Source organism: Numida meleagris, chromosome 1 (assembly GCF_002078875.1).
Source record: "Numida meleagris isolate 19003 breed g44 Domestic line chromosome 1, NumMel1.0, whole genome shotgun sequence".
NCBI classification, from domain to species: Eukaryota; Metazoa; Chordata; class Aves; order Galliformes; family Numididae; genus Numida; species Numida meleagris.
The window spans coordinates 82874557-82902352 of record NC_034409.1 but is presented as its reverse complement, the minus strand read 5'-3'; the positions used below and the strand labels follow the sequence as shown (position 1 = coordinate 82902352).

The window sequence follows — 27796 nt, the reverse complement described above, 5'->3', positions numbered from 1 at the left end:
ATTATTTAAACTGAAGAAGTTTTACTTGCAAAATTTAAAAACTATTCTAAGATAAAGATTTTCTTCTGTAAAGACAGTCATAAAGTCAACATTTTATGGAGGTAGTACATACGGTTTGGACTCAGAACCAGTAAGAACTGTGCATTTGATTTACCTTCTGGTTTCTAATTAAATTAAAATTGTTCTTACAAAAAGGAGAGAAGAGCTACATTACATAGGCCAGGTAAACACGTTAAACTGGCCTGAGAAATGAAAAAGGCATAAACAGAGCAACTTCTTTGTGTCTGTACTGTACCACAAATCTGTAATAACCTCCTTTCAAAGACCTTCCTCAGTCACCTGCAGTGCAAGTGGTATCAAGATCTACCATTGTGTTGCCTCTGCACAATCACACACATGCAGTCCTGCTTTTTGCTCCTGCTGTTCTTGTCTTAGAATCTATTCCAAGCTACCTGCAGTTGGAACAGTACATTCGTCATTCAAGATAGCGGTGAGATCTACATAAAGCAAGTCATGAAAAAAATGCAGGATTATGTTTAATATATTTACAGGTTTCTAACAGCCATTTGGGAGGGTGGACAAGGAAATATTTTCTGAAGAAATCTCAGATGATCTGAAAATTCCCTGGGAACTCTCTGCAGGCTGTGATTTTGAAACATGGTAAATTTCTGAATGCAGATAAAACTGTATCCCTGGTACCCCCAAAACAAGAAATGCTTCAGAAACTTTTTTCTTGAATATTGGTGATCTGAAAGTGTACAGAATACAAATCTGAAGTCCCTGTGGAGAAAACAAAAGCACATCATTAATGTCTCACAGATAAAACTGGAAGATTAGTTAATATTATTTGACCTGAAAAAAATAACTACAAAATAGTTTTCAGAAACCATTAACAATGACATTAATACCTTGAAATACAAGAATTACTTTAACTGGGACAATTATTCCATGTTACTATGAAATTGCAGCTATAGTTACCTCATTTGCACATTGTAGTGAATTAGTTAGTACGTCTCGGTATATATTCTAATGAATAGGATGAATGTAAGACTTGCCTGACTCTTAAGGACTAAATCTGACTAGTGGACCCTATCATCATTTTCAGCAGACACATATGGAGGCAAAGCAGGACTGCAAAATTTCTGTTCTAAGTTCTCATTTAAAGCATTAATCAAGAGAATCCTGAAGGGGAAGGAGAAAAAAAAAAGAAAAGGAAAAAAAAGCTAATTCTTTGAAGCAGATATGCGTTCTGTCTCTGTTCATTATTTCAGTTTTAAATCATAGATTCATGCAATCATGGAGTCATAGAATGGCTTGGGTTGGAAGGGACCTCAAAGATCATCAAGTTCCAACCCCCATGCAACAGGCAGGGTTGCCAAACACTAGACCAAGTACTAGATGAGATTGCCCAGGGCCCTATCCAGCCTGTCCTTAAACAGCTCCAGGGATGGGGCATTCACAGCCTCTCTGGGCAGCCTGTTCCAGCACCCCACCACCCTCTCTGTGAAAAGCTTCACCTTGACATCTAATCTAAATCCTCCCTTCCTTTTGTTTAAAACCATTCCCCCTTGTCCTGTCACTATCTACCCATGTAAAAAGTGTAAAAAATCACTGAATCCATTAGTATAGTAATAATCACTTCAGGAATTTTTTGCAGGAAGAGTTTGCAGGTCTGATCCCCACTGGTATACAGGGTCTCAGTTTTCAGTAAATCAAGATGACAATAAACAAGTTAAGATTTGGGGACGAAGGAACTGTGAGAATTTTCAGTTTACATATGTCTAGTTAGCTGTTTTGCAGAAAATATTTACTAATATATAAATGAAGTATCCATTATTTCATGTACTTCATATGCCTTATATGAATACAAAGCCAAGAATTCTTAGGGTGTAACTCCTGGGGGAAAACAAGGCAGATGCTTTCCTGTAGGCTTTTATCCTGAAACACTGTGGAAGTTCTGAAGGCATAAATCTGTAGTTACTTCCCTGGGATGTTTTTCCACAGCTGACAAGGAAGTTTTTTTTCCTGATGTTCACTCTGAATACCATATTGCTTTGGAGACCAGAAGGACAGCAGCCCTGTTTAAAAAATATTCTGAATCTGCATTCCACCAAGTACTCCACTCTACCACCATTCATTCAACAAATGGATCAGACATGGTTTTTTTTTTTTTCCATTGTCTAAATTATTAGTCTCAGAATTGCCAGATACTTTACCTGCGTAGCATTAAAAATGCAGAACACATAGCTGAAAACAAGATTCGTTTCCTCATGACTTATTAGCATGAGGTAGCCGATTGTCCAGGTGATTCCAAGCACTACAGCTATGGAGATGGTGGCAGTCATCTTTTTCATGAGTGAATCCTTTTTGTTCCTAGAAAAACACACACACACACAAATCTTTCTCCATATCATTTAATCTCTTTTTGAGTTTAAACTTTCTATTTTACTTATTAAGGTCTATAATGCAAATATCTATTATTCAGCTGGGTTGAAAACATATATCTTGCTATATTTGTTCGGGGTATCATCCAGGAAATAAATAAAAAAAAAGAAATCTGCCCAAGCCTGTATGAATAATCTCTCTTTGGAATGCCTAGTGTGGATGTATATTTCTTTAATTAAAATGTGAGGTTTACGAGGCATCATGAAACACTGGAAATTAGCATGTTAGCTACTATAAGCTTTTTAGAATAACTTCAATCCAAATGTTCACAGTTTTCAGTATAAGAATAAGCTGCCACTGAAATTTGGATATCCAGTTTCTCCTAAGCCCAGAAGGAGTCAGAGATATGGTACTTCAGTCTACTCCAACTATTAAAATTCTATGTAAAAGGAATGAAGTGCAAAGTTTTGTTAAATAGGTTAGTTCTTTGGGATTAGTAAAAAGTAAAGCAAAACCTTCATTGAAGCCAAGTTGAGTAACATGGCAACTAAAATGCAAGTGGTAATGGTTGGGGGGGGAATTCTGCAATGTACACATTTACATAAGTGAGAAAATCCTGACCCATTACAGCAGTGAAAATTATTATCTAACTGCTTTAAGTATGCATTTCTTTAAAACAAAAGATTTTCTCAGAAATCTGAGTTTGTAACAGGAAAGTCTGAGCTCTTAACAAGAGATTGAGGAATATATATTCTGAAAGATCTGAGGAATTCTATGCCACCTCACCTTGTCAGATCCTTGTTCTCCTTCCATATCACAGAGACGATGATCTTGATGAAGATGATAATGTTAAAGAGGAGTATGAATGCTACTGGCAAAAGGAAAGACCAGAACATGGGCTTTTTCATGCTGAAATTCTGATTTTGATCCAGGGCTGCGAGCCAGCAACTTTTAATATAAAGAGAGATCGTTTCAAAAGATTTGTTAGGCACATTATTCAATATACCAAAACAAAACAAAACAGTTGACTATTTGATTTATCAAATAAACTGCATTGGTAAATATTATAAAGCAACATATAGCTAACCAAATAGGTATCTATCCACCATATACAAGTTTAGAGTAAATATTATAATAAATCTGAAGAGCAAAAGGAAAAACTTTACAGACTACGGTTGAAACAAAAGCAGGAGCAGCTTGAGGAGGATGAGGTTAACCTGCAATCATATTTACCTTTTTTTTTTTTCATTGACAAATAATTGCAACCTAGATGTCAACACTCTCTAAATGAGATGACCACCATGTGGAAGGGTGTTTATTTTTTTTAAAGAAGTGTTACTTTTTTCTGTGTCATCCACTATCACCAAGGAACACTGTTAGTCTACAGCCTGCTCTGTGGTGCTGGCATTCAAATGAGTGCAGATAGGAAAAACATACAGTATTAAGTCATATAGTTATACTGGCCAAAAAGATTTTAAATAAATCAGAGGACTACGTTTAAGTACTGATATGCAGTTATGCACTTAAATGAAGGTCTTCAATTTCAATTTCTGTAAAACTACATACAACTCCCACTTAAAACCACAGGAGATCTTGCAGGAGGATTTTGGGCAGATGTGGATCCAGGATCCTACATTCTTAGTGAGGAAAAGCTGCAACTCCTTATAGCGAAAGTTAAGTTTGAGTGAAGAGTTTTGTTTTCATTTTTAGTACAGGCATTTAAATATACAAAATAACTTACCAACAATAATCCTGGAATGGTATTAATAATAAGCCATCACATAAGGTATACAATAGCAAGTATTGTAATAATACACGAACTTACAATTCTTCCTGTCGGTAGTTTAAAGCTTTCCCTTCTCCATAAGTAGCTCCAAGCGTTATTGCAACTACTGCAGCAGGGGTCCCTAATCAATAAGAGAGACACTGGCCTTTTATTGTTCAGTTATATAGGTGTGCCTTATCTCCACTCTACATAAATAACTTCCTGCCTACCAAAACCCATAGATATTAAGACTTCTGTTTCATCTGCCTTTCAGTAAACCAAGTGGGTTTTCTGTGGCCTAGAGGGAAACACAGGACTGAGGCTGGTGAGTACCATTCTTCTAAAGATCAAAGCCATGAATTGCTGATTTTTGCCTTTAAAGAGACAACTCTAATGACAGTAGAGCAAGCCCCTTTCTGTTCTATAGCTGACTCTCGCATCACAGCTGTGCCATCCTACCCTGTTGCTGGCAGTGGGAAACTATCTTAAGGAAATGCTCCATGTTTCCTAATTACCTGTTAGAAGAGTTTAAGTATCACATCTCATGGAAAGAAGCCTCCCATGTAAGTTTTTGTCTGGGAAATAAACATGCTGCTCTCTCCCTCCTTCAGCCCTACTGTAGATCGTCCAGACTGCCAACTGTTTGCTGTGCTCTCAAAGTCCAAAAAGCAGTGAGTCAGAATCATGCTTTTTCAGAAATGCAAATAGTATCAGGACAGCGAAGAACATAATGCTGGAGAACTGTGATGTATGGCCGGGTAGCTTTCACTGAACATTTTCTGACTTGCACATGCAGTCCAAATTCTAGAAGTTTTAGATAAATTGTCTCTGCCCCCATCCAAATGCAAAATACAATAATGAAAGAGTCGGGATCTAAAGCTGCTTGGTAGATGCCATTAGAAGCAACATACCACACATGCTGAATACACAGCATGGAAAAGGCAGGTAGTCTTGAATACTATATTAGAACAGTGTCTTGAAGGAGGATATGATTTCTACTTTATCTAGTAGGCATCTAACTGCATTCTTCAGTCCTCCAAGTAATTTCCTTTCAGCCTGCAGTGTTACTGCTAATTGCTATTACTGTTTTAAGAATGCACTCTTCGCTTATTAATAAATAATATGTAACAAATTATGTAAGTCAGCCCATGCTTTTGGATGCATGCAAGGCTCTGGTGGAGGTCATGAGGTATCACAGAGATAGCTCAGTGAAGAATGTGAGTCCATATATGCAGTCACTGTATCTGAAAAAAAAAATTCCTGTAGTTGACAGAAACTGATCGTCAAATGCGTTGATTGTAAAAATTTATCCTGCATGCAGTAGACATATGTGGCTGTGCTGGTGAACAAGCTCTTGGTATCAGTGCTGTATCAAGACAGTGAAAACAAGCCCAGTTTATACCAGTTGAGTAATCTGTAACAGGGGATTATTTATTAAACCACGTTGCCTAAAAGAGAGAGATATTGATTCAGTTCCTTGCTGCTGATTTGCTATTTTTATACCTCTCTTTGACTGTACTATGTACTGATACTTTGATAAGAGTTGGAAACATATACAGCTTTAAATCTTACCCCATCCAATTGCTGACGTGGTTACAATGAAGTGTCCAGGAAAGGGTTTCATGGTTCTAAGCAGCAGTAAGTACAGTTGTACAGAATTGAGTGCTGTCCACATAAATGTTGCCAATAAAAAGTAGTGCAGTAGGACAGCCACAACCATGCACCAGGCATCTGCAGGAGGATCTATTACATCAGATGTGAGTAAGGTGTTAGTAGTTGTGTAAGTATTGAATTGCTGGTTATTTCCACTGGTATCACTGCTGTCTTTCCTGGCATTTTGGTTTTCAATTCCAGTGATGAAGATGATGTTAAAAATTAGCATGGAGAAACAGAGACTCACTAACATCCATGTTACAGACGACTTTCGTGTTTTCCTATTTGTAGGAATACATTTAGCGGGAAAAAAAATGAAAGCAAAATAAGAAAAATTATAAAACATTTCCTCATTTAAGATGATGTCAAAAGCAAGGTAGAGTGTGCAATCCTTAACATATACAGAGAAGAAAAAAACAGTAACTTGTTTGCAGAATTCCACACTAGTTTTTCTTGGACAATTCATCAAATTCATCAGTTTTGTCTGATTTTAACTAGAACATAGAAGGCCCAGCAACTTCTAGGAGTGGGCCCTTTCCAAAAGTGTTTGGGATGCATTTGATTTTGTTACTTTTCTCTTTTTAGAATCATTTTCTTCAGTGTTCAGAGGTGAAATAGCATAAGACAAGTATTTGTAAACAATAATAATAAAACTCCACTTCCAAGTCTCATAAATGCCTTTAAAAGGCAGAGTCTGGAAGCTCCTAAAATCTTAAATACTTTGACCTTGATGGAATTATTCCAAATTTACATTTATTCAAGCAAGATGGGAGAGTTCTTAATCCACAATAGCTACTGCTCTGTTGGCATGCCTTTGCTCCTTGCTTAAGGAGGAATCACATAATACCATTAATCCCAGATAGGTCCATCTAGAAAATCTGTGGTAATTGTATTGTAATGAAATAATTCATTATAAAACTGTAACACAAGAAGCATACATAACCTGCATTGCTATATATTCATGTTGCTTTGAAATCATCTGTTTCCTACAGACATTTTAGAAGCACAGGACAACAGAGTATAGAAACTGTCAAAAAATAGGCAACAGAAAGCAGAGAAATGTTTAAATAGCATAGGAAGAAGAGAACGTGAGGAGTGATTTATATGTTTCCACGTGACCACTAAAAATCAAAGAGAAAAAAGAATGGACTGAAATGACTAGCACTGAATGAAGATACCAATGTAACAGGCATATTCATAACTGGTGAGAAGAAAGATAACTGATTAGACATTGTACATAGTAGCCAGGCAAGGGGTATATAGAGGAATGTAAAAACTGGGTCATACTGGTGATGAAAAACTATTACACATTTTTAAAGTAATTAATAAGAGCAAATAAAAAATAAGAGCCTCATTGTGTAGCATGAATCAAAGTAGCAACAGTACAGCTGTGGATCTGGATTGACAACTGACTAACCAAGATAGTCACCCAGACACCAGGGAGGCAGGGTGTGTACTATTGTTACACTACAGTAATAGCAGATCACCATTATCCCCATGGAGACTGAGCAAATGCCATGCTAAGACATAACCCAGAGATCACATTTCTAGTCATGGTCATGGGAGACCATGGTAAAAGGATAACCCCTTGAGTTGGTCCTCAGTAGCACACAGTGCCTGCTTTATTATCTTATAGCTGATGAGCTGCCCTGTAGTAGCATTCCTAGATTGAAATTTTGTGTTGGAAGAACAGAAAACAAACCATCCATCACAGTTAGGTGGCATGCCATAGCTTCTTGTATATAGACATCTTGTAACTTCACCAACCAATAAGACACCTTCCTAAGCTATGCAAAACAATTAGGTTGTTTTTTAATACTGTCTGCTGACGAATAATACTGCAATATGCTCCAATCTGGATTCTGTGTCTGTTTTTCCCCAAACTATATACAGAGCAAAATATTGTAACTTAGCATAAAATACAGTTTCACATCTTCACTCTTACCTAGTGAATATTTGAAACAAAATGGTAATGGTGAGACCAGCAATGGACAATCCAACACCAACGTAAGAGATATACTCCAAAGGCTTAGCATATTTGTATTTAATCTGAAAGGCCTAGAAAACAATTTTGTATCAGTTGTAAGATAAAAAGAGATCATTTTCTTTGTAAAATTTGTTTCTATTTGCACACAGAAATGAAAATGTTTTAGTAAAGCTATGACTGTTGCTAGCTACTGCCAATATTTCCAGATCACATAAAACTATTCCAGCCATCAAAACAGGAAAAGCTTGTGAAAAACTGCAAAAGGAGATTTAAGAAAGCCAGTCAGATGTTCAGCAAAATAGCAATTGAATTCTTCATAAAGAAATGTAAATCAACAGAGACTGAAAGGAGACTTTTCATACTGATGTGCATTCTGAATTTTGACTTCTGAGGTTAAGATCTAAGAGAAGATGTTGTGAGGAATTCTAAATCAAAACCAGTCTTTGTATAGTGTCAATAAAGCAGTGAGCAAAGTGTAAATGTAGTCAGAGAAACAGAAAATACTGTTAACTTTGCTTAAATGAATGGAAATCTTCTCTTAGAATATAGCCATTTTATGCAAATAAAGGCAGGCATATAATAAAGGGAAACAAGTAAATATTATAAATATGGAAATGCTGTTCTGTGAAGGCAGAGTAAAAAGAAACTGAAATCCTTACACTCAGGAAGTCAACAACCACCAGTACCTGATGCTACCCAGAGGGTGTTTTGTTCAGAGAAGCAGAAGCCAATACTGGCAGAAGGATGGAGACAGTCATACCCAAATAGTCTTGTAAGTATAAGAGGGCATTATATAGAAATAAATGGTAGCAGGTTTAATATTTACAGATAAATACAGATAGACAAATGGGGACATCTTCAACTCTTGTTCATTCTAGCTCAACACCCTCCAAGCCAGGACACTGCACCAAAGCCCTTGTATTGGCATTCTGGTCTTGTAAGTCAGAGAACAATTGAAAACGAAACAAAACAAACAAAAGCCACCACCAATAACAAAAGAACTACCATGCCAGACTCTGCCCATTCAGGAAAGATCAATGCCTTACCATCAAAACAGCAAAATTAGTAGTGTGATTGCACTTGCATCTCAAAAATTGGTCTCTTCCTTTTGTACAGCCTGTGGTGCTCCAGTCGTTGATAGCATAGTCCCAAAAGACACAGGCATGATCATGCAGCTGAAGTTTGGATGTGTTGTACTATGGAATGGGGTTACAAGAAGAAAGATAGGCTAGAGAAACAACAGGTATGCACCAGCAAAGAGTGTAATGACAATTATCTTTTGAAGAGAGAGCTGGCAGCTACTAAGAGATTTCCAGGCTTTCCAGTAAGCTTTATGAAGGGTATCAGTAATAGTTGGCTTTTTCAACTCTGAATGTCCTTTCTCAGACAAGATTGCCAATGAAATTTCTATGAATTATTCAGGTAGTTACAGTTCTGATAAACATCCATAAGGCACTAAATAAACTTCCAAGAAAGTCTGCATAAGCCAAACAACAGTTTCCGCTATTAGAAATCTTAAATTACTGCCAATTGATAACTGCTGAATCCACTGTAAAAGCAATAAAAATATTATAAATTCTGCAAACCATCCCCACCCCTCAGCACATGGCTTGCTCACATAGTCATATGTCAACTTGCATGCTGTATTTTTCAGACAAAACACTTCAGCAGAATTGTTTTTTAAGAAGCAGTGAACACCTTGAAGTGCAAATAGATATTAAAAGCACGTTATTCACATTATTGGCAGTTAAATGAGACATAAATGTAGGAGTAAGAAAGAAGTATTTTTCCATGGAACAGACATTTATTTCCCAATACACTTAACAGTATAAATCTATGCTGGCGATTACTGACCTTTCATACTCATGTGTTTAAGCCTTAAAACCTTTGTCACGTGACTTAGATATCTTAAGAAGAAGCCAACTGTTGTTTTCTGGAGAAAGCATGCTAAAAATGAGTGTACACCATCTATGTGAAATGGGCACTCACATAACGCAATTCTGGAAAAAAATGCAGTAACATCTGGAATAATTTCCTCAGGGAGGAAATCATAGAATCATAGAATGGCTTAGGTTGGAAAAGGACCTTAAAGATTATCTAGTTCCAATTCACCCGCCCTGGCCAGGGTTGCCACCCACCATCTCAGGCTGCCCAGGGCCCCATTCAACCTGGCCTTGAGTGCCTCCAGGGATGAGGCACCCACAGCTTCTCTGGGCAGCCTGTGCCAGTGCCTCACCACCCTCTGAGTGAAAAATTTCATCCTAATATCTAATCTAAATCTCTGCTCTTTTTGTTTAAAGCCATTCTCCCTTGTCTTATCACTATCTGCCCATGTGAAAAATTGGTCTTCCTCATGTTTGTAAGCTCTTCTAAAGTACTGGAAGGCTGCAATGAGGTCTCCCCTGGAGCCTTCTCTTCTCCAAGCTGAACAAGCCCAGCTCCCTCAACCTTTGTCATAGAAGAGGTGCTTCAGCCCTTTTATCATCTTCATGGCCCGTTCAACAGCTCCACATCCGTCTTATGCCTGGGGCCCCAGAATTGTTTGCAGTACTCCAGCTGGAGCCTCACAAGGCTGGAGTAGACGGGGACAATCACCTCCCTCTCCCTGCTGGGCACCCCTTTTTTAATGCAGCCCAGGATACAGTTGGCCTTTTGGGCTGCAAGAGCACAGTACTGGCTCGCATCAAGTTTTCATCCACCTGAAACCCAAAATTAGAATCCAACAAACTCTCTCAATTAATTCCAACAAATAAAGGTGGCATGCCATAAAAACAAACAACAGCAACAAAAACCAACCAGCATCCTCTCTCCTGCAAAACAAACAAACAAACAAATAAAAAAACAACACATCTCTACTTACATCTCCTTCTGAGTATTGAAGATAGGTAGTAGGATAAGGAAAGCCTCTGGTCAAACTGAACATAGCATTTCAAACAGAAGCTTACCTTGGGATTGAAGGCTATTTCAACACCACTGGCTCTTCCACCATCAATATTGCCAGAAACAATTTGTTTTGATAAATCATTGTTACTCCTATAAATCCTTGACTGGAAGAGTTTGTCATTTTGATAAAGGACAAAGCCAACTCTGCCATCATTTGACGAACCTTTGCTAGGCAAACAGCAAAGAAGATATGAATATCAGAGAAGCTGGTGCCTTAGAAGAAGCCTATTCTATGCTGCTTCACGTATCCAGTATTTACAGCAGATTTTTGTAAAGATATTTATGTAGAATCCACTTAAGATGTAGAGAAGAATTTTTTTTCCCATGAATCTCGAAAGATTCATCTTCAATTTTTGCTGTGGTGGAGTATGAAAATAATTTTCTTTCTCCTAATGCCATTTCTGAGGAAAAATATTGACAATGAGGAAAATATCCTAAATCCAGATACATATACGCACTCAAAATGTCCTGGATTACTTTTTATATTACTAAGTAATAAATAGCAACTACAGGGACATTTACAACTGGTAGAAAGTCATAAAATAAAATAGATTGGCTGCTCTTCTCACTTCGGACCCAGTTTTTGGACTCTCTTTCTTTTGTGATTTAAATTACTAGTCTTAATTTCTGCTGAAGTAAGGAAGCAAAAATTGTGTTTTATATAATTGATTTCATTCTTGGTTTTATAGTTTTTATTTGTTTTTATCATGAAAGAGTAATGTGATTTATAGCTATGTCATAATTGTGCATTTAATACTGAATAAATATTTTTTTTTAATAAGCTGTGAATTCAGTTGAGCCCTCTTGGGAGAAGTGTTACCATTTCCAGGCATTATGATAAAAAGTTTACATGATCACACTGATTTTCCACAGGATCATTGTCTACATCAGTGAGCAGAATGGATAGCGATCCATTAATGAGCTCTTCCATGTTTGTTTTATTCTCATTGCTGTGTATGTGAGGCTACCATTATCTCTTTTACTCTTTTCTAACTCTAATGAGAGGACTGCATTATTCATTTCCCTGTGGGCTGGTATATGAATGCTGTTCAGCAATTTGATGTCTAAGTGCTTTGCAAATTTCACCTTCATTATACTCTTGTGCTGTGATGTCTAGTATTATTGTCACTAAACAGAGAGATTAAGGACAGGCCTGCTGGTTTCAGGTACCCAGTCTGAAACTCCTGCAGTTTCAGCATGTCATAGTTGCAGCTGTGCATAATCAGTGTTCTTCCAAATCATACACAAGGAACAAAATTGGACATGCAGAAAACAGATGTCCTATAACTGGCAGCCAGGTGTCATGTGCCTGGTAAAAAGGGTGGGACTGTAATTTTGCCAGACTCCTGCTGCAGGTTAACTCAGCATTAACCTTCGCCACCAGCTTCAGTGACAAATGAGGCAAAGGAACTATACCTTTAGGAGCACTGCAGAGTGTACATAATGAGCAGCTGGAAAAATCCTGTGTGCCTTTAACTACTATCCCGACACATAGATGTGAGAACAAGTATGTCCTGGCTGACACCTGACAGTAGTAATAATTTTAGATGAAATGGCTGATGACCTTGGATTTCAGACAAGGTACATATGTACAAGATTTTGATCTTTATGTCTGTAGAGATTTGGTCAAAGATCCATTATGTTCTGAATTTTTAAAGAACAAAGCAAGTGAAAAAAAAACCAACCATGAAAAGCTTTCTGGCCATCACAGGCCCATCTACATTAACCTATAAATAAGATCATCTAGTTCATTTGACATGTGTGTTTTTGTGCCTTTATATATGGTACCAACATTCCTTAAAAACATTGTTATAAAAAAGTTTATATATTCAGGTTCAGGGTTTTTTTTTAAATTATTTCCAAAGCATATTTTTAGGGAATATTCATTCAAAAGATTCCCAGGTTCAGGTTTCAATAGGTGAAAGAACTTACTGTTACCTTTAATATCAAGCAGTATCTGGACTTCAGTACTGAGCTCACTAGTAAGCCCCGGGACGTTTTCCTGTATTTCTAGTTTGGTTGATGGAAAATATCCCAGGGTTGTATCTACAAAAATTAACAACATGTGCATTAGAATTTATGGTACATACCTCCTTGTGCTTGTAAATTCAACAACATGCCTAAGCTTACCTCTCTGTGCCAAAAACAGAATTGTAGAGGAGTTCAGTTTCAGTGGAACAGACTGGACTGCAACGTTGGGCTGAGTGACATTGCCCATCAAAGAAAATTCTTCCATTGTTTTTGTGAGGCTGCAATGAAATAATGAAATAACCAATGCAGAAGGTTGGTCCTTCATGGAGAAGGTGTTGATAGCTTTCTCTTTCCACATGCTATGAATTGTAATACTACTTCAGGCTTCCATGAAGTGCAATGAAATAAGCTGGAAATGCTTTTAGGTGGCAACATACCAACTAGTAGGCCATGTAAGCCCCTATCTGTCAATAGACAGTACTGTGAAACTTAAACGATTTGCCAAAACTGCTGATGACAACTAACAACCAAATTGGAATTTAATTCTGAAAGTCTCCACTCCTTATTCCCTGTCCTCATCCTTTATCCAAAGCAGAAAAATTCAGCCAGAATTGTTGGTATAAATTCACTGAATCAAACAAATTGCACATTGGAGTTGAAGAAGTTTTGGTATGTTCATGATTATTTTCATTCTGAAACACAAGGGAAAATGCTGTTTGCTAGATCTAATGAAAAGGGCAAAAGCTGAGGTTACCTTGCTGTAACATTGACAAGATTATTGTTGTTGAATTCTGTTTCATTGGCATCCAAGAGTTGACTCACTGTAGTTAAAACTGCCACAGATGCCTGAGACAACAAGAAAAAAAAGGTAGCATTCAAAAGCAATTAAAAAGAAGAATCCCTTGCTCTACAGTGAGTGTACAACCTTTTTGTTTGCCTGAACCACACTGAATGAAGAGGAATTATCTTGGGCCACATATAAAATATATACTAAAGTTAATGTATGTAAGTATCAATTTTTTTTATTATTTATATTCTTTATTAAAACAGAAAAAAAGAGAGCAACAAAAACATAAAACTAGGGGTCGGACATGTACGTAATCTACATAGTGCCCTGGCAAAGTAAGAATACAATAGACATCTCCTGAAAATATACACAGTGGAGTAAAAAAAATACAGTGTGTAATTTGAGAGAATATAAGCTTTGAGCCTGTGGTTCACATATACCACTCTTCTATTAATTTAGACAGAGAAGACTAAATGATGTATTGAAACATCAAATGATGCTAGTATTAGAATTCCAGATATGAGCAAGTCCATACAACTGATAAAACCAGATCTACATTCTGCTTTGGGAACTGAAGCTGCAGTGATTCCACAAAAATGCACTCAAGGCCACTGAATCACTAAATGGCAAAATGGATGCATTTGGTAGTGTTGTTATGCAAAGTTAATCAGAAGCACACTGGAAAGAATTCCTATTGCTGATGGAGAGAAGACAGAATCTGTATCCCAAGTATTAAGCCATAAAAACTTCTTCCGTCCTATTAAAGCTCACCTGAGAGTCTTCTGAAACGTTTGGTTTTCTTAGAATCTGCACTGCGATATTCGCAGCAGCAGAGATGTTCTCCGTTGTCAGTCGACTGGGAATGGAGGTAAGGATCTGAGTATTACTTGCAATTGCTGAAACATTGCTGGTGTCTGCAGTTTCCACCTATCAGGGAAATGCCATTCAGCAGCAAGAAAATAAGAAAAGGTAAAAAGAGTCACCACTTTCATAACATTCTTACATAAAGTCAAATTATACGTGTATCAAAAGAGGAGTCTGACCATGTCTTCCTTCTCTCCTTCCTAGCAGGTGGCTTCAGGCAGCAATACGACCTCCTTGAGCTTCTGAGTTTGCAAACTTCTGTCTGCCTTTCACTATTCCTCAAATAACCAGAACTGGATTTTTTGAAAAGCCATCTAAAGAACTAAGCAATATCATTCAGAGCAGCAGTGCTTCTTAGCACAGCACTCATAAGCTGCACTGAGAACATTGTCCTCACTTCAGCACATGAAATAGGAATAAATATAGGAAAGGGGAAAATATTCCAGTGCTGGAAGTAGTAACCAGAATTTTTAGAAGCGCTGGATGGATCCGGATGGAATCAGTTGGCACTTAATATGCAGAGAGTAAACATCTGTAATATCTTAGACACACACACAAAAAATAAGGCATTATCTGTACATTACATAAAGGTGTAGCTAGGCGACAATAAGATTTAAGGACATGGAAAACCTGCTAATCATCAGAAGAATATTTTTCATAGCTCATGGAGATAGAGTAAACAGTGTACCACGTCATCCCTTGTCTAAACCATTAAGCTACCAAAATCAAGTTTAATTAAATCACACAAATTTGAAGAGTTTCTACAGCCCAGAGTAGTAGGAAAGAGGTTAATGTGTTGCATAGGGAGGAAAGAGATTTTTATCTATAATTACTGGGGATTTACTGTTTGATTTGATAGTATCAGGATGTGCACCATGTACACTGTGAACACATAGGTGACTGTTCTGTCTTGCAGCATCACTTTGTATTCATAGTAAATATTTGTACTGAGAGGAACCCTTTTAAACCTGGCCTATGGATCACTAAGGCAAACATCTCTTCAGACTCCTACCGTGCATCTTCAGAACTTGGGCTGGCCTAGGTTCACTAGATGGCAGTACAACATAAAAAATCATAACAAAACCCAAAATCACTGATGGCAGCAGAATAACTTTATTTTGCAACCAAAACCAGACCTGTATCTTATTAGTATTATAAACAACTGCTGATAATATATATATATTGCTGCCCAGAGAGGTTGTGGAGTCTCCTTCTCTGGAGATATTCATGAAGCTTTCCTGTCCATCCTGCTGTAGGGAGCATGCTTTATCAGGAGTTGGACTCAATGACCTCCAGAGGACCCTTCCAACCCCTGCAGTTCTGTGGTTCTATGATTCAGTGATTCTGTGATATTATCACAGAGAAGATTAAAATATTAATCTCAAAGATTCAAGCAAAAAAAAAGTATAATGAATAACTGGTTCTCTTAGAGGGACTGTAGCTGGTTTCTTTTTCCTTTTTCTTTTTCTTTTTCTTTTTCTTTTTTCAGTTGGAACTAGTAATAAGGAATAGAAAAATAGAAGCAGAAGAGGAGCAATTGCTGTCTGTACACGTAATCATGTACACATAATCGTGTTCAATGTTCTATGCTTTTTGGGTATGGCAGAGCTAAGCCTTAAATCAAAGCATAAGGGTTTATGGTTTTATCAGGAGCAGCTTGTCATTCATAAAATTCTTGAGGGACAGAAGTATTTCATCCATGCTCAACTTATCATGGGATTGAATGAAAAGGCTTTGCTCTTAATCCTCCCTAACAGTGTTAGCACCACTGTGTTCTCTCCTGCTGATCTTGTCCAAATCCCTTCCACTTTCTTCCCAGTTCAATATCCTGGGTCAGCATTGCTTTTCCTCTGAGGTGTTTGCTGTGAAATGGGAACCTGAGGGAGGAACTTCCAGGCCAGTTAGGTAATACGAAATGGGATGCTGTATTCAGGCAAAAACAAGCAAAATGAAATAATCACAGTTGGAAAAAGGCCATTTGCAAAACAAACACATCCCAAGAATTCCTCCCTCTGCAAATATGTTTATGGTTCGTTTTTCTTTCTGTAAAGTTTTCAGAAATGTAACACTAATACATACTTCCTGCCTCAATTACCTATTGCATTTTTTTTAACGTGATGCTGCAGAATCTCTGCTGCTCTTTGAAGAGCATGTTGGGATATAATTGAAGATTACCTGTAATGCTAGAGAGTCCAGATTTTCATTACAATTCAGAATACTGGGAGGCTCTAAAACAGGAATGATTCCCTTTCTGGAACACAACCGTACCGCAATCGAAGCATTACCTGTAAAAATTTTTAAAAAACAAAGATATGCATTTAGTACAGAAGCCTTTGCTCACATGCACATGACTTCATTGGGAAGTAAAACTGTACAGTGGGTGTGACAGCCTGTCCTGTGTTATTTGCTGTTTGCATATAAAACATTTATCTCTTGGGATTACAAGTGCCCATCAATCACTGTTCTTTTTTGAACATGATTTGCACTCAGGCAAAAACTTGTCAGAGTTGCCAAAATTATTCCTGCCAGATTCAGATAGGTTTTAACATACTAGAGCTACAGAAACATTTATCTCACACTGGAAACAGACATCAACATTAAACCATCTGAAAAACTGTTTATCATGTCTTGAAAAGCATACTCCAAATGTCATGAAATAAATAAAGAGGACCTGTGGAGATCCATGCAATTGGTAGTCCTCTAAAAGGTCTTGAAAGCTGGTATATGCTACTGGAGTACACTGTACTTCCCAGGTCTCTTCTGTGAGAAACACAAATCCTGGTTTTTTTCCTGATTTAAGTGATACCAAAATGCAACCACAGTTCATGGAAAGTGTCCTGAATCCTAATGTTAGGTAGTAAGTTATAAACAGATAGTTCTTCTATCAATCACTTGTTCATTAGTGACATTAACAGACTCTCAGGCAGGTTCCAAACAGGCATGTATATGTGTACATCATATCGATTACATTTGAGGCAGAAGGCTGTGTGGACAGATTTATGGTCCTGCTGCCTGAGCTCTGCTTTAAGCAGAGAGCTCTGATCTCCTCCTCTAATGATCTTATATCTTTCACAAACCTTATATTTGCCTTTGGGAAGCAGAAGTGAAAGAAACACATACCATTCACAGTGTTAGGTTCACATTTCTCTTTGGAGCTGCTGTATTTACCCACTATAATCCTTTCAAAAGTAAGGTTTTTTATAATGTTTTCAGAAATGTTCACTGTGTAAACACTGTCTTCACAGAAGTTAACTGTACAGAAAATAAAACAACACATATTCTGATCAATTTTCGATAGATGGAGTAATTTTCAAAAATAAAATGTTATTGAGACAGTAGAAACTCACTGAATCTTTTGCCTTAAAGAAATAAATGACTATTAAAGTAGTTAGGTAAATCGTACCTAAAACCAAACTGCTGTAAGAGATTTTTATGAAGTCACCAAAGACATAGAAGCCCTTAACTTTTACTATCTGTACTATTTTCACTGCCTCAGTCTTTGTGTATTTCAAAAAGATGATAAAGCTTCACTCTCAGAATCTTGTTACCCAGGCATTAATTAGATTTGGTAACTTAATGCCACAGAATACACCAGAGAGAGGACAAAAATCCAAATTTGCTGCAAATGAGACTCGAACAATTAATGGGAGACAGTCTTTGGTGACTGAAACATGATGTCTTAGATGTGGTTGCTGGAATGGGAGGTGGTGGCTCAGGAAGAACCCCTCGTGCCACCCCAAACCCCACACCTTTGTCAAACACTTCATATTGGCTGCTTCTACCAGCAGGATGGTGAGCTTAGTAGACCTGTGGCCTGACCCAGTATGGCACCCTATTGCATTCTCCTGTCATGCCACACTGCTATAACAATGCAAAATGACCATGCAATGTTGCAAATGCTTGAAAATATACCACATCATGGTCTTAGGATTTGCAGCATCCTGTTCTTGCTAACTTTTGTTAATTCAGACCATGTTTCAGGATATTGTGTCCTGTTAGTAGGCATTAGACAAAGAAGCATATTTATGGTCCTGAGAGGCCTCGGGAGACTTGTAGATTTCTCTGTGTCCTAGCACTGGCTTCCTTGCTAAGTCACATAACTTTCTGTGGACCTTATTTTCTACATTTCCTCAACCAGCAATCTCCTTATCTATACCCATGTCCCAAGCACAGAGATCAGCATTTGTCCTTGCTGTTCACTGTGAGGTTTCCACTGAACTGAACCTCAGGTTTCTTAAGGCTCTTCTTCATTGAGGCGAGAGCTAATGGCCTTAATTTGCACCAGGAGAGGTTTAGGTTGGACATTAGGAAAAATTTCCTCTCAGAAAGAGTGGTGAGGTATTGGCACAGGCTGCCCAGTGCAGTGGTGGAGTCACCATCCCTGGAGGGTTTCAAGAAAATGACAGATGTGGCACTGAGGGCATGGTTAGGGGGCATGTGGTGGTAACAGGTTGGTGGTTGGACTAGATGATCTCAGTGGCCTTTTTCAACCTTAATGATTCTATGATTCAATGAGGTTCTACCATTAAGTGTGTCAACAATACCTCCATCACTGCAAGTTTAATATTGCTCATGGATTTGCTGAGAGGGCATTATGTGCCGTTATTCAGATTGTTGATGAAAATACTGAGCAAAGCAAGCCCTAGAATCAACCAGCAGGTTGCCTTAATTTTCCTTTGTGTCAATCAAGCCATCGATACAACACTTTGAGCTCAGCCATTTAGTTGATTTCAACACAGCTAATGGTCCATTCAGCCAGCTTGTACATCATCACTTACCAAATCAGAATGCTGAGGGAGACAATACCAAAAGCCTCACTAAACACAAGGTGTCTTAAACTTGTCACTCTCCTGTTGTTTACAAAGCCAGCTATTTCCTACAGAAGGCAGTCAGGTTGCTCAAGCTTGAATTGTCATTTGTAAATCCATAATGACTACGCTTAATTATTCTCTTGTCTTTCACATGCAAGAAAATAGAATCCAAGAGAATGTAGTCCAGAATTTTCTAGGGGCTGAGGTGAGCCTGACTGGGTTTTGGCTTCCCCAGTTCTCTTTCTTGCCTTCTTTAAGGATGGGCATAATGTTGGTCATTTTTCAGTTCTCTGTAGCCTCTCCTAATCACCATGGTTTTTCACAGGTGACAGATAGCAGCCCCACAGTGACAGTAGCCAGGTCTTGCAACACTCCTGCATGAATCCTGTCTAGACCAATGCATATGAATACTTTTGTGGTGATGCTGCTTTCCTTCTGACAAATGAAAGCCAGGAATTAGTTGCTACATTCATGCATGAATGCATATACGTTCATAGATGAATACTTATTTAAGATTTATCTTATGTCTTTTCAGCTATTCAAGTCTCAATGTGTTTTTGGCTGGTTTGTATACATACCTATACTACTTAGTCTTTGACTTACAGGAAAGAGTTCATCTGAAATAAAATTATTTTGTGATTTTTTCCCCACTGACACAAATCTCAAATTATTGCACATATTCTGAATCTAGTAGGGTTGGTCCAGATCTAAATACAACAATGAGCAAACGGACTAAGTAGGAAGAAAACCAGACTCTTTGATATGATCTGTGACAAAAAGAGTCAAGACATGTACAAAAGGAATGATATATGAACCGAGAGGAATGTTTCCATTAGGACAAACATAATTGGTTTACAAAAGTTTTTTGCCCTATGTTCTCAGCTTTCTCCTTCTGGCAATAAATCATCACCTCCCCAGACCCACCACTCCTCTTTCCAACTTCCCTAATACCCTTTGTGCTGTTTTTCCACAGTCTCAATGCTCCATTGGTCCTCAGCCCCTCACCTTTATGTCCTACTGTTCATCTTTTGATTCCCAATACATAATATACACATCTTTGTTTCGTTAGTTGTTAGAGAGGAGGCAAATGTCGTGGGTGGTTGGGAGTGGCTAGGAAGGATTGACCAGCCCATTGGCAAGTTGAATTAGTCAGGAAGGGAGAATAACAGACAGAAGGGCACTGTAAGCTTTTACAATTTACAGCAAATCAATTACAGAATACCCAGAGAAATGGACGTGGGGAATTAGAATTAACATCATGACTTGTTTCCAGTGCTGAAATCCCAGCCGATTTCTCTGAACTATTTTGCTCAAATGTTCCAATGCATCATGAACCCGTCCAACTTGTCATTGTTTGCTGGCTGTTCTACCCAGCCTATCACAAGGGAAGTAGTATGGCAGACCTGAAGTTTCCATCTACCTAGCAATCCTCACCAAGAATATTTTCCTGGATAAGCCGAAGACCTTTCAGCATCCATCTGAAAAAAAAAAGAGTTTGTTTGACAAAGGTACAGCTGCATAGCTAGCCACGTGGCAGCCTGCATGCATGTCAGACTGGCCACAGTGCGGGTTGTTACCTCCAACAGTGTGTGCTGGGGGGTCTTACCAGCCCTGGTCATCATCTGGGAGCACCCACTCCATTTACACCAGTGCAGAGATGCCGTGCTGTGGTAGAGGAGCCTGAAATGGGAGGCAGCCAGGCCAAGTGCTACACCAGGTGTCAGAAATTTGACTCACCCAAAACTTGTGGCTGCGGTAGCAGGAACTGAGGATACTGCAGTCCCCTCAGTAGAGCGGAGTACTGAGCTGAATTGTGCCCTCTTGGCACTGGAAAATCCAGAAAGAACAACACTGGCCACTGAGATCTGACTCAGATTTTCAAGTCACTGTGATGTTCAAACAGAGGAATTCAAACAAAGGCCAAATTGGCTAGAAACAGGCCACAGAGAGCTGAAACCCCTAATATCTTCCCCAGATACATTACTCATTCAAAAGAGGGACAGAAGTGGGTGAAAGATACAGCCTCACTGAGCAAGAAGAACCACATCACTGCTTGAGGGCTGAGGAGACGGGAGAGGAGTCAGCAGCCTCTCAAAGCAGAGGGAACCATGGCCATAGCACCAATTGCTCATGCTGCCTTGTTTATACTGACCTATATCACAAAATGGTCCTGCCCACTCGCTGGGGCACACACAGGCTCTATCCTGGCAGAATCCACCATTGAGGCAGAAGCAAGGAGGTACTTCAGGTCCTGTAGTTTCTGTGTAAATACATAATCAAGATGTAGGTACTCATAAATAAACATGTAAAATATACATGCATATGAATAATTTGATGAGGGAAAGAAACAAATATGATGCTGATTTATTTGGATCTTCATCTAAAAAATATTTCATTCTGTGATCTACAGGCTAGAACACATACTCAGCCATTAGTTCGTCCTTATCCCAATAACAATGCTGTGAAAGTGGAGTCAAAACTTGCAGAAATTAATCTGCATTCCCACAAAGACATAGGCAGAAACTGTTCTGTGTAGCTACCAGCAGAGCAGGAGCAGTGACAGTGTAGGCCTTCAGTTTGCAAGAAGCACAAGCTGTTGAATACGTGAAAAGCCCAAATTGCTTCTGCAGGATTTCACTGGAAGAAGGGGGCAAAAGAGGGCCACAGATTCCCTGGACCCAAAATGGTAACAGGCAGATGGATAATCAGACATCCAAGAATCACACAGAGATATTCTGATTTAAGCCAGGAACTATGGGATAACACAAATAAAAATCCATGCCCTGGTCTCAGCCATGGCTTCTAGTCACTCTCCAGGACAGGTGCCAGTTTTCACTGTCTTTTGGCAAGAATAGCAGGCTTTGTCTGAAATAGTCATTGCACAGGCTACTGCAGCTTCAGGAGACAAAAAAGCAGGACATATGTAATAGCAGTGAAATTGCAGATCTCGGAAACTTCTGAATACACCATGATATTGGCACTGTTCAACAAGCTCTGAAAAAAATTTAGGTTTCTCAAAAAAAAAGACACTGGCAAATCTTGAATGGCTGAGGAGTGTTCTGCATCAGAAACTGCAGTAGAGAAGTCATTGGTGGACCTCAAGCTTTAGGAGATGGCTTGAAGACATGGGGAATTCCCCATGAACCAAGACTTCCTTCCAGCTTATCTCACTCAGTCCAGAAGTGGAGGGTGGAGTTTTGAATCCATCTGTAACATTCATGGTGGACATAGTGCCCTGACTGCACTTTATTCCTTGAAATTATACAGCAAGATGAAGCTGAGGCCTACCTACGGATATGACATATTAGTGTCTGTGTTTTGAGACGCTGACAAAGGGAATAAAGCCAGAAAATGTAAAAGTTAACAGCGCTGTCAGGAGCGCGTGTGCTATTGTATATTCCTAATGTTCTCACTAAGACTGCTTAATTACTTACACTTTAATGGGATTCATATAATTGGAAGATTATTGCAAAATACAGGGAATCTACCATGTGGTTGGGGTAATTCAGTTCTTGGCGAGCATTGCTCAACTCTTGTTCATGTTGTTGCTATTTAGTATTTGTGTTTCAGTCTGTCTCAGCTATGTTTCAGCCAGATGTCTATGATGCTAGTGGAATAACATCTATGGGCAGCTAGGTAATGTCTCCGCTAGCAATCAGTTGTCCAAAACACATTGTTTCTCCTCTGGAAATCTTACAAAAAGGGAAGAAAAACTCATGCAGCAGTTGAGAGCTTGGTGGTCCCACCTCAGCACTTGCAAAGAAGGGCTCTGTGTGGGGAAACTGGGTGAATGTTTGAACTGCTCATGCTCCATTTCCCTTTTCTGGGGCAACGTAGCAGAGGAACACCAGGGCTTATGATGAGAGCCCTTTGGGTCTGGGAACTTATAAAATACCTGGGAATCTGTAGCACAGCTCTAGGCTCCATCTTGTTTGGTGAACTTGTGTCTGAAAAAGTCACGGTGTGCAGAATCCCTAAAAACAAAGCTTCAGGAGTGGTGCCTTTCAAATGCATCAGATTCTGGGCTGCCTGCAGGAGAGTAGGGGAGGGTGAGCAACCAGGACAGCCTTGGGCTGGAAGCACTGATTGTGGTACTTCTACAGCCAAGAAGGGTGCCTGGATCTAACTCTCATGACTACCCTCCATGCAGCAAAACTCTTAGGCCTAAATAATAGTGCCATTGGCTTAAAAACATAGGGTTCTTCTGTTTTTATTTTAAGTTTCACAAATATTCAGATATTCCTTTCATTTGGCTTTTAAGTTTTGCAGAAATTAGTCATTTCAAGAATCACATTGATTTTGACTGTGTATATTTTTAAACCAAACTAAGGCTCTTGCGTAATAGTGTGTCATCAAGAACTTCGTGTTTGTTCTTAAACCAACATCCTGGGAACTTCTAATGCTGATACTCACAGCAAAAGTTTGGGAAAAGCAGAAACACTACACCATTCTATGCGCAGCAAGTGCTGCATCATGTGGGCATGAAGGTATCCTCCATCCTTGAAGCAGCTGCAGTTTACTCATGGAAGTTAAGCAACTAATATTTATTTCTGTGTCATTTTGTGTGCTTAGGTATGTTCCCTCTCTGCAAATATCTGATAAATTACCTGAGCAAATATAACCTAATATATCCTAATGTAAACTTTTCCCTGTTCCTCCTAACCTCTAGTTACATCTGACTTTTTGCTGAGCAAGCAGCGAGGCATAGCTGATTCTTTCTATGAACTTTATTTCTATATATGTCCGTGCATGAATTTGTATCACATCAATATATTAAGTATTCTGCTGAGAGGAAACCCTGGCAAATTTTCTGCTCCAAGTTTGTACAAGGAACTGTCTTAAGAGGGTACAGTGACTTGATTTTCAGATATAGAATATGCAAATCAGTGTTTCCTACATTCCTTCCACAAAGTTTTCTACAATGCAAATTGTAATAAAGTCATGGACAGGTGCTATACAGCATGTTTTGTTTATATGGTGTTCTTTATCTTGTACAGCTAGATAGTAACTATTTAAAACATGATTTACCAGCCGTGCAAGAGATTTGTTTCTTTCTTTTGAAAAGTAAATCAGATCTTTACCAGAAGAGTGAGAAACTTTCAAGACAATTCTCCAAAGCTATGTCAGAGAATTAATTAAAGAAGAAAGACGTTTCTACCTAAAAAGTCCAGGGCACGGATGAAGCTATCAGTAATCACATTTAAGCACTTCAGGAAAGGCAGAAGAACACAGAGAGCTTGGATAGAGCTCAAATGGTGCACAACTGTATTTCTTACCTTTGTGAAACCTGACGACAAGCTGCCAAATGCACAGGGACCAGAGGGTCATAGTCACTGCACAGCAGGCAATTCCAAGCAACACTCTCTCCCAGTGGAGTGAAGGCATGTTGCAGTGCCGACTGTCTGCTCTGCTATAAAATTATATTATACATCCATAACCATGTGATGGATAAACCATTAACTGCTACTTGCCAACCACTAGAACTTTAACCTTTTCAGTTCCATTTAGGAAAAAAAAAAAATCACACATATTTGTAGAGAAGTAGCACTTAATTATTTCAAGCATTTTACACCCTACAAAATATCTCACTTATCAAGACATTGTATCTCAAGTATTCTTATTACAAGAGAGTGTCCTGGAGCAGACACCCAGCTATGCTTGTACTAACAAGGCCAGAGCCCATGTGCTGTGTGTGCCAGGCCTACAGCCATGCAGGTGGACCTCTCCTCCCTCCCAGCATAGCACCCCAGTACACATCAACTTGGCTTCTGGTCCACAAACCAGACCTGCCCATGGTCCCAGGACACCGCCTGGCATGGCCCTACTTGTGCTGGGCAGGTGTATTAACACTAGAGGCCTGCCAGGGCCACTACCAGAGTGCTAATGGCAGGGAAGCCAGGGGTCTGAGGGGAAGGCTGGAGAGAGAGAGGAGGAGGTCTTCCCCTGGTGAGAGGTAATGGAGTTGGAAACACTGACTTTATTAGGGTTAGCCTACGACAGGCCTTGGTGCTTAATTTCAGGAGTGTAAATGGCATCTCCACGCCATGTAATTGGGACAGATGGTGGAGCAGAGACTTCTCAGCAGCTGCCCTTACCTCTGCCCAGGCTGGCAGCTGCAGCCACTGTACAGAGCTTCTGCCCATGTCTGACAGGGTGACGGTGTGCCCTGGCACACCGTGGTGCAACCAGCAACAGCTAAACAAGAAGAGTATAGAATCAGCAAATCTTTTGAGTTGGAAGATACCATTAATGGTCATCTAGTATAACTCCCCTGCAATGAACAGGGATACCTACAGCTAGATCAGGTTGCTCAGAGCCCAGTCCAGACTGTGTCTTCAGTGATGGGGCATCCATCACCTCCCTGAGCAACCTGTGCCAGCGCTTCATAACTGCTCTTAACACAAAAAACCCTTTTTTCCTTATATCCAGACTAAATCTCCCCTCATTCAGTTTGAAACAATTTCCCCTTGTCCTATTAGAACAGATCCTGCTAAAGAGTCTGTTACCTTCTTTTTCATAGCCTCCCTTTACATAATGAAAGGTCTCTGTCAGGTCTTCCCGGAGCCTTCTCCTCTCCAGTCTAAACAGCCCCAGCTCTCTCAGCCTGTCCTCATAGGAGAGTTGTTCCATCCCTTGGATCATTTATGTAGCCCTCCTTTGGATGCCCTCCAACAAGTCCGCATTTCTCCTGTACTGAGGACTCCACATCTGGATGCAGCGCTCCAGGTGAGGCCTCACCAGTGTAGAGTAGAGGGTCATGTGGATGGTAACCTCTCACCTCTCCCCATCTGAAATGGAGATGTCATCTACCTTATTCCCAGAGGGATGCTGGATGCAAACCATGGCATCCCTGGGAGAGAGCCTTGCTGCATCATCTCTGTACATCTCCTCCATTAAACATGGTCAGTGAGCAGGCACTGAGGCAACACGGAATAGAACCTGTGTCTTTGGGCTTGTGCAACATCTGTCTCATCCAGACAGGATGAGGAAGGGAAAGAAAGCATGGGAAAAACACACAAAAAATGTGAAGAAGAAAATTTACAATACAGGAACTGGTAAAACCAATATTCTCTGCGTGCTATCATGTCTCCTGCTGACAATTTTTAAAGTAGGAGATTAATATCACTGTCAAAAAGAAGAGGCAAGCAGAGCAATTTAAAAATAATGATTTGGAATAAAGACTGTCATTTTGTCATTGGTGACCAGTGAATGAATCTCTGGTACACGAGCAGGAACAGTGCCCTGCTTTTACATTGCGCTCTTCTTCAGAGGCTCTTAGGAAGGGAAGGAGGCTTGTTAGGCTTCTTTAACTGCAGAAGCACTTTCATCTCAAGTTTAGAAACAGGTCTGAAAAAAAGGACTTGTGCAGAGCAGGTCAGAGCAAGGCATATATAGACAGACAAGACATTCTGGGGGGAAACTGAGTCACAGAATAGTCCAGCAAGACGGAGTTAAGCTACATTCAGTATAGACTCAACTGTGAGGATTATTATTAAAAGCATACCCAGCTCCTGTATCTAGTGTCCTTTGCTCTTAGAAGTGCTTCTGTATGATAGCAAGGGCCTTGTGTACTCACAGAGACAGGAAAGAAATAAAAACTAAAATTTGTGTTTACTAATGCTACCCTTACCATTCAGTGAAATTATCATCCCTCCTTCATTTACATACCTGATATCACTGTACGTCTTTGAGTGAGATGCTGTGTCTCTGCACATGAAGCACCATGATTCCAAAATTTTGGGCTGCAGTCTCAGGTTGCAAATGGAAGATGGTTTGTCAGCTGGGAGGTGGCAGGAGGACTATAGGCCAAAAAGACTGGGAACTTCTAACTTCACCAGGGCTTTTTACATAAGCCTTAATGAAAAAACAATAATGGTATAAGGAAACAGATGGCAAAATTTAAACAAAATACATCCTAAAGGATAGTATATTTTATTTATGAAAACAATAAACTTTTCTTATATGATAGAAAAATCAAACTGAAAGAAAACCTTATTACTTGCAAATCTGTATGTGACTCAGCTGTGGGAAGACAGAACTGTTCTTGAGTGACTAGATGTGTTTCTTCTGCTTCTCTCCATTTCCTTTGGGACTTAATTGAAGCCAGATGTTTCTTATTTCCTTTCTATTTTTTCGTTTTCAAGCCCAAATAAAGTGCAGTGCCAGCAGTAAACACCATCTTTGACATTTTTTCATGTGTCAACTGCATCTGGTTTAATCACAGTTACAAACAAGTAAAACTCCAGCAAAGCAGTGCAGGCTTTCACTCTTGCTGTCATTCATTGTGGAGCAGGAACTCAGCATCATTGCTTTTGAGGGTGCCATACAGGTGCCATAAAAACCCAGTGTGTGTCTGGGAACTTCGTTCCACCTAAACAACACTGGAGGCAGACTGGAACGCTATATGTCATAAATGCAGCTTCGCCTTCCCTTCAGTCCTTGAGCTACGAGTGATTTCTAGCTGCTCAATTGCTAATCAGTTGCACGGATCTTCTTTACAAATGCAGCCTCTTTTCCTTTTCTTCTTTCTCCCTTTTGGAGATGCAACAATTTGCTGACACAACCATTTCATTTCACGCCCTTAAAGTGATGCTGACCCTTTCGATACCGTCCCTTGCAGAATACCTTAA

At 39.3% G+C, this 27796-nt stretch overlaps 1 protein-coding gene across 1 annotated transcript; it reads right to left on the bottom strand.

Annotated features, from left to right (window-relative positions):
- On the bottom strand, window positions 556-24564 carry ADGRG7 (adhesion G protein-coupled receptor G7). Its single transcript, XM_021384781.1, has 16 exons — window positions 24443-24564; window positions 21319-21426; window positions 17476-17607; window positions 16531-16640; window positions 14263-14418; window positions 13459-13550; window positions 12864-12982; window positions 12666-12779; window positions 10736-10896; window positions 8837-8986; window positions 7749-7861; window positions 5723-6084; window positions 4211-4292; window positions 3172-3333; window positions 2217-2373; window positions 556-780 (listed from the first exon to the last, which is right to left on the bottom strand). Exons 1-16 carry the CDS (start codon window positions 24549-24551, stop codon window positions 556-558), a joined length of 2352 nt encoding a protein of 783 aa, XP_021240456.1. The 5' UTR covers window positions 24552-24564.

Coding starts and splice junctions, on each gene's coding strand:
- ADGRG7 (XM_021384781.1), bottom strand. CDS start 24,551: ATGCCTTCACTCCACTGGGAGAGAGTGTTGCTTGGAATTGCCTGCTGT. Junction 8,987..10,735: donor AAATAGCCTTCAATCCCAAG/GTAAGCTTCTGT, acceptor CCCATTCCATAG/TACAACACATCCAAACTTCA. Junction 7,862..8,836: donor CTAATTTTGCTGTTTTGATG/GTAAGGCATTGA, acceptor ATTGTTTTCTAG/GCCTTTCAGATTAAATACAA.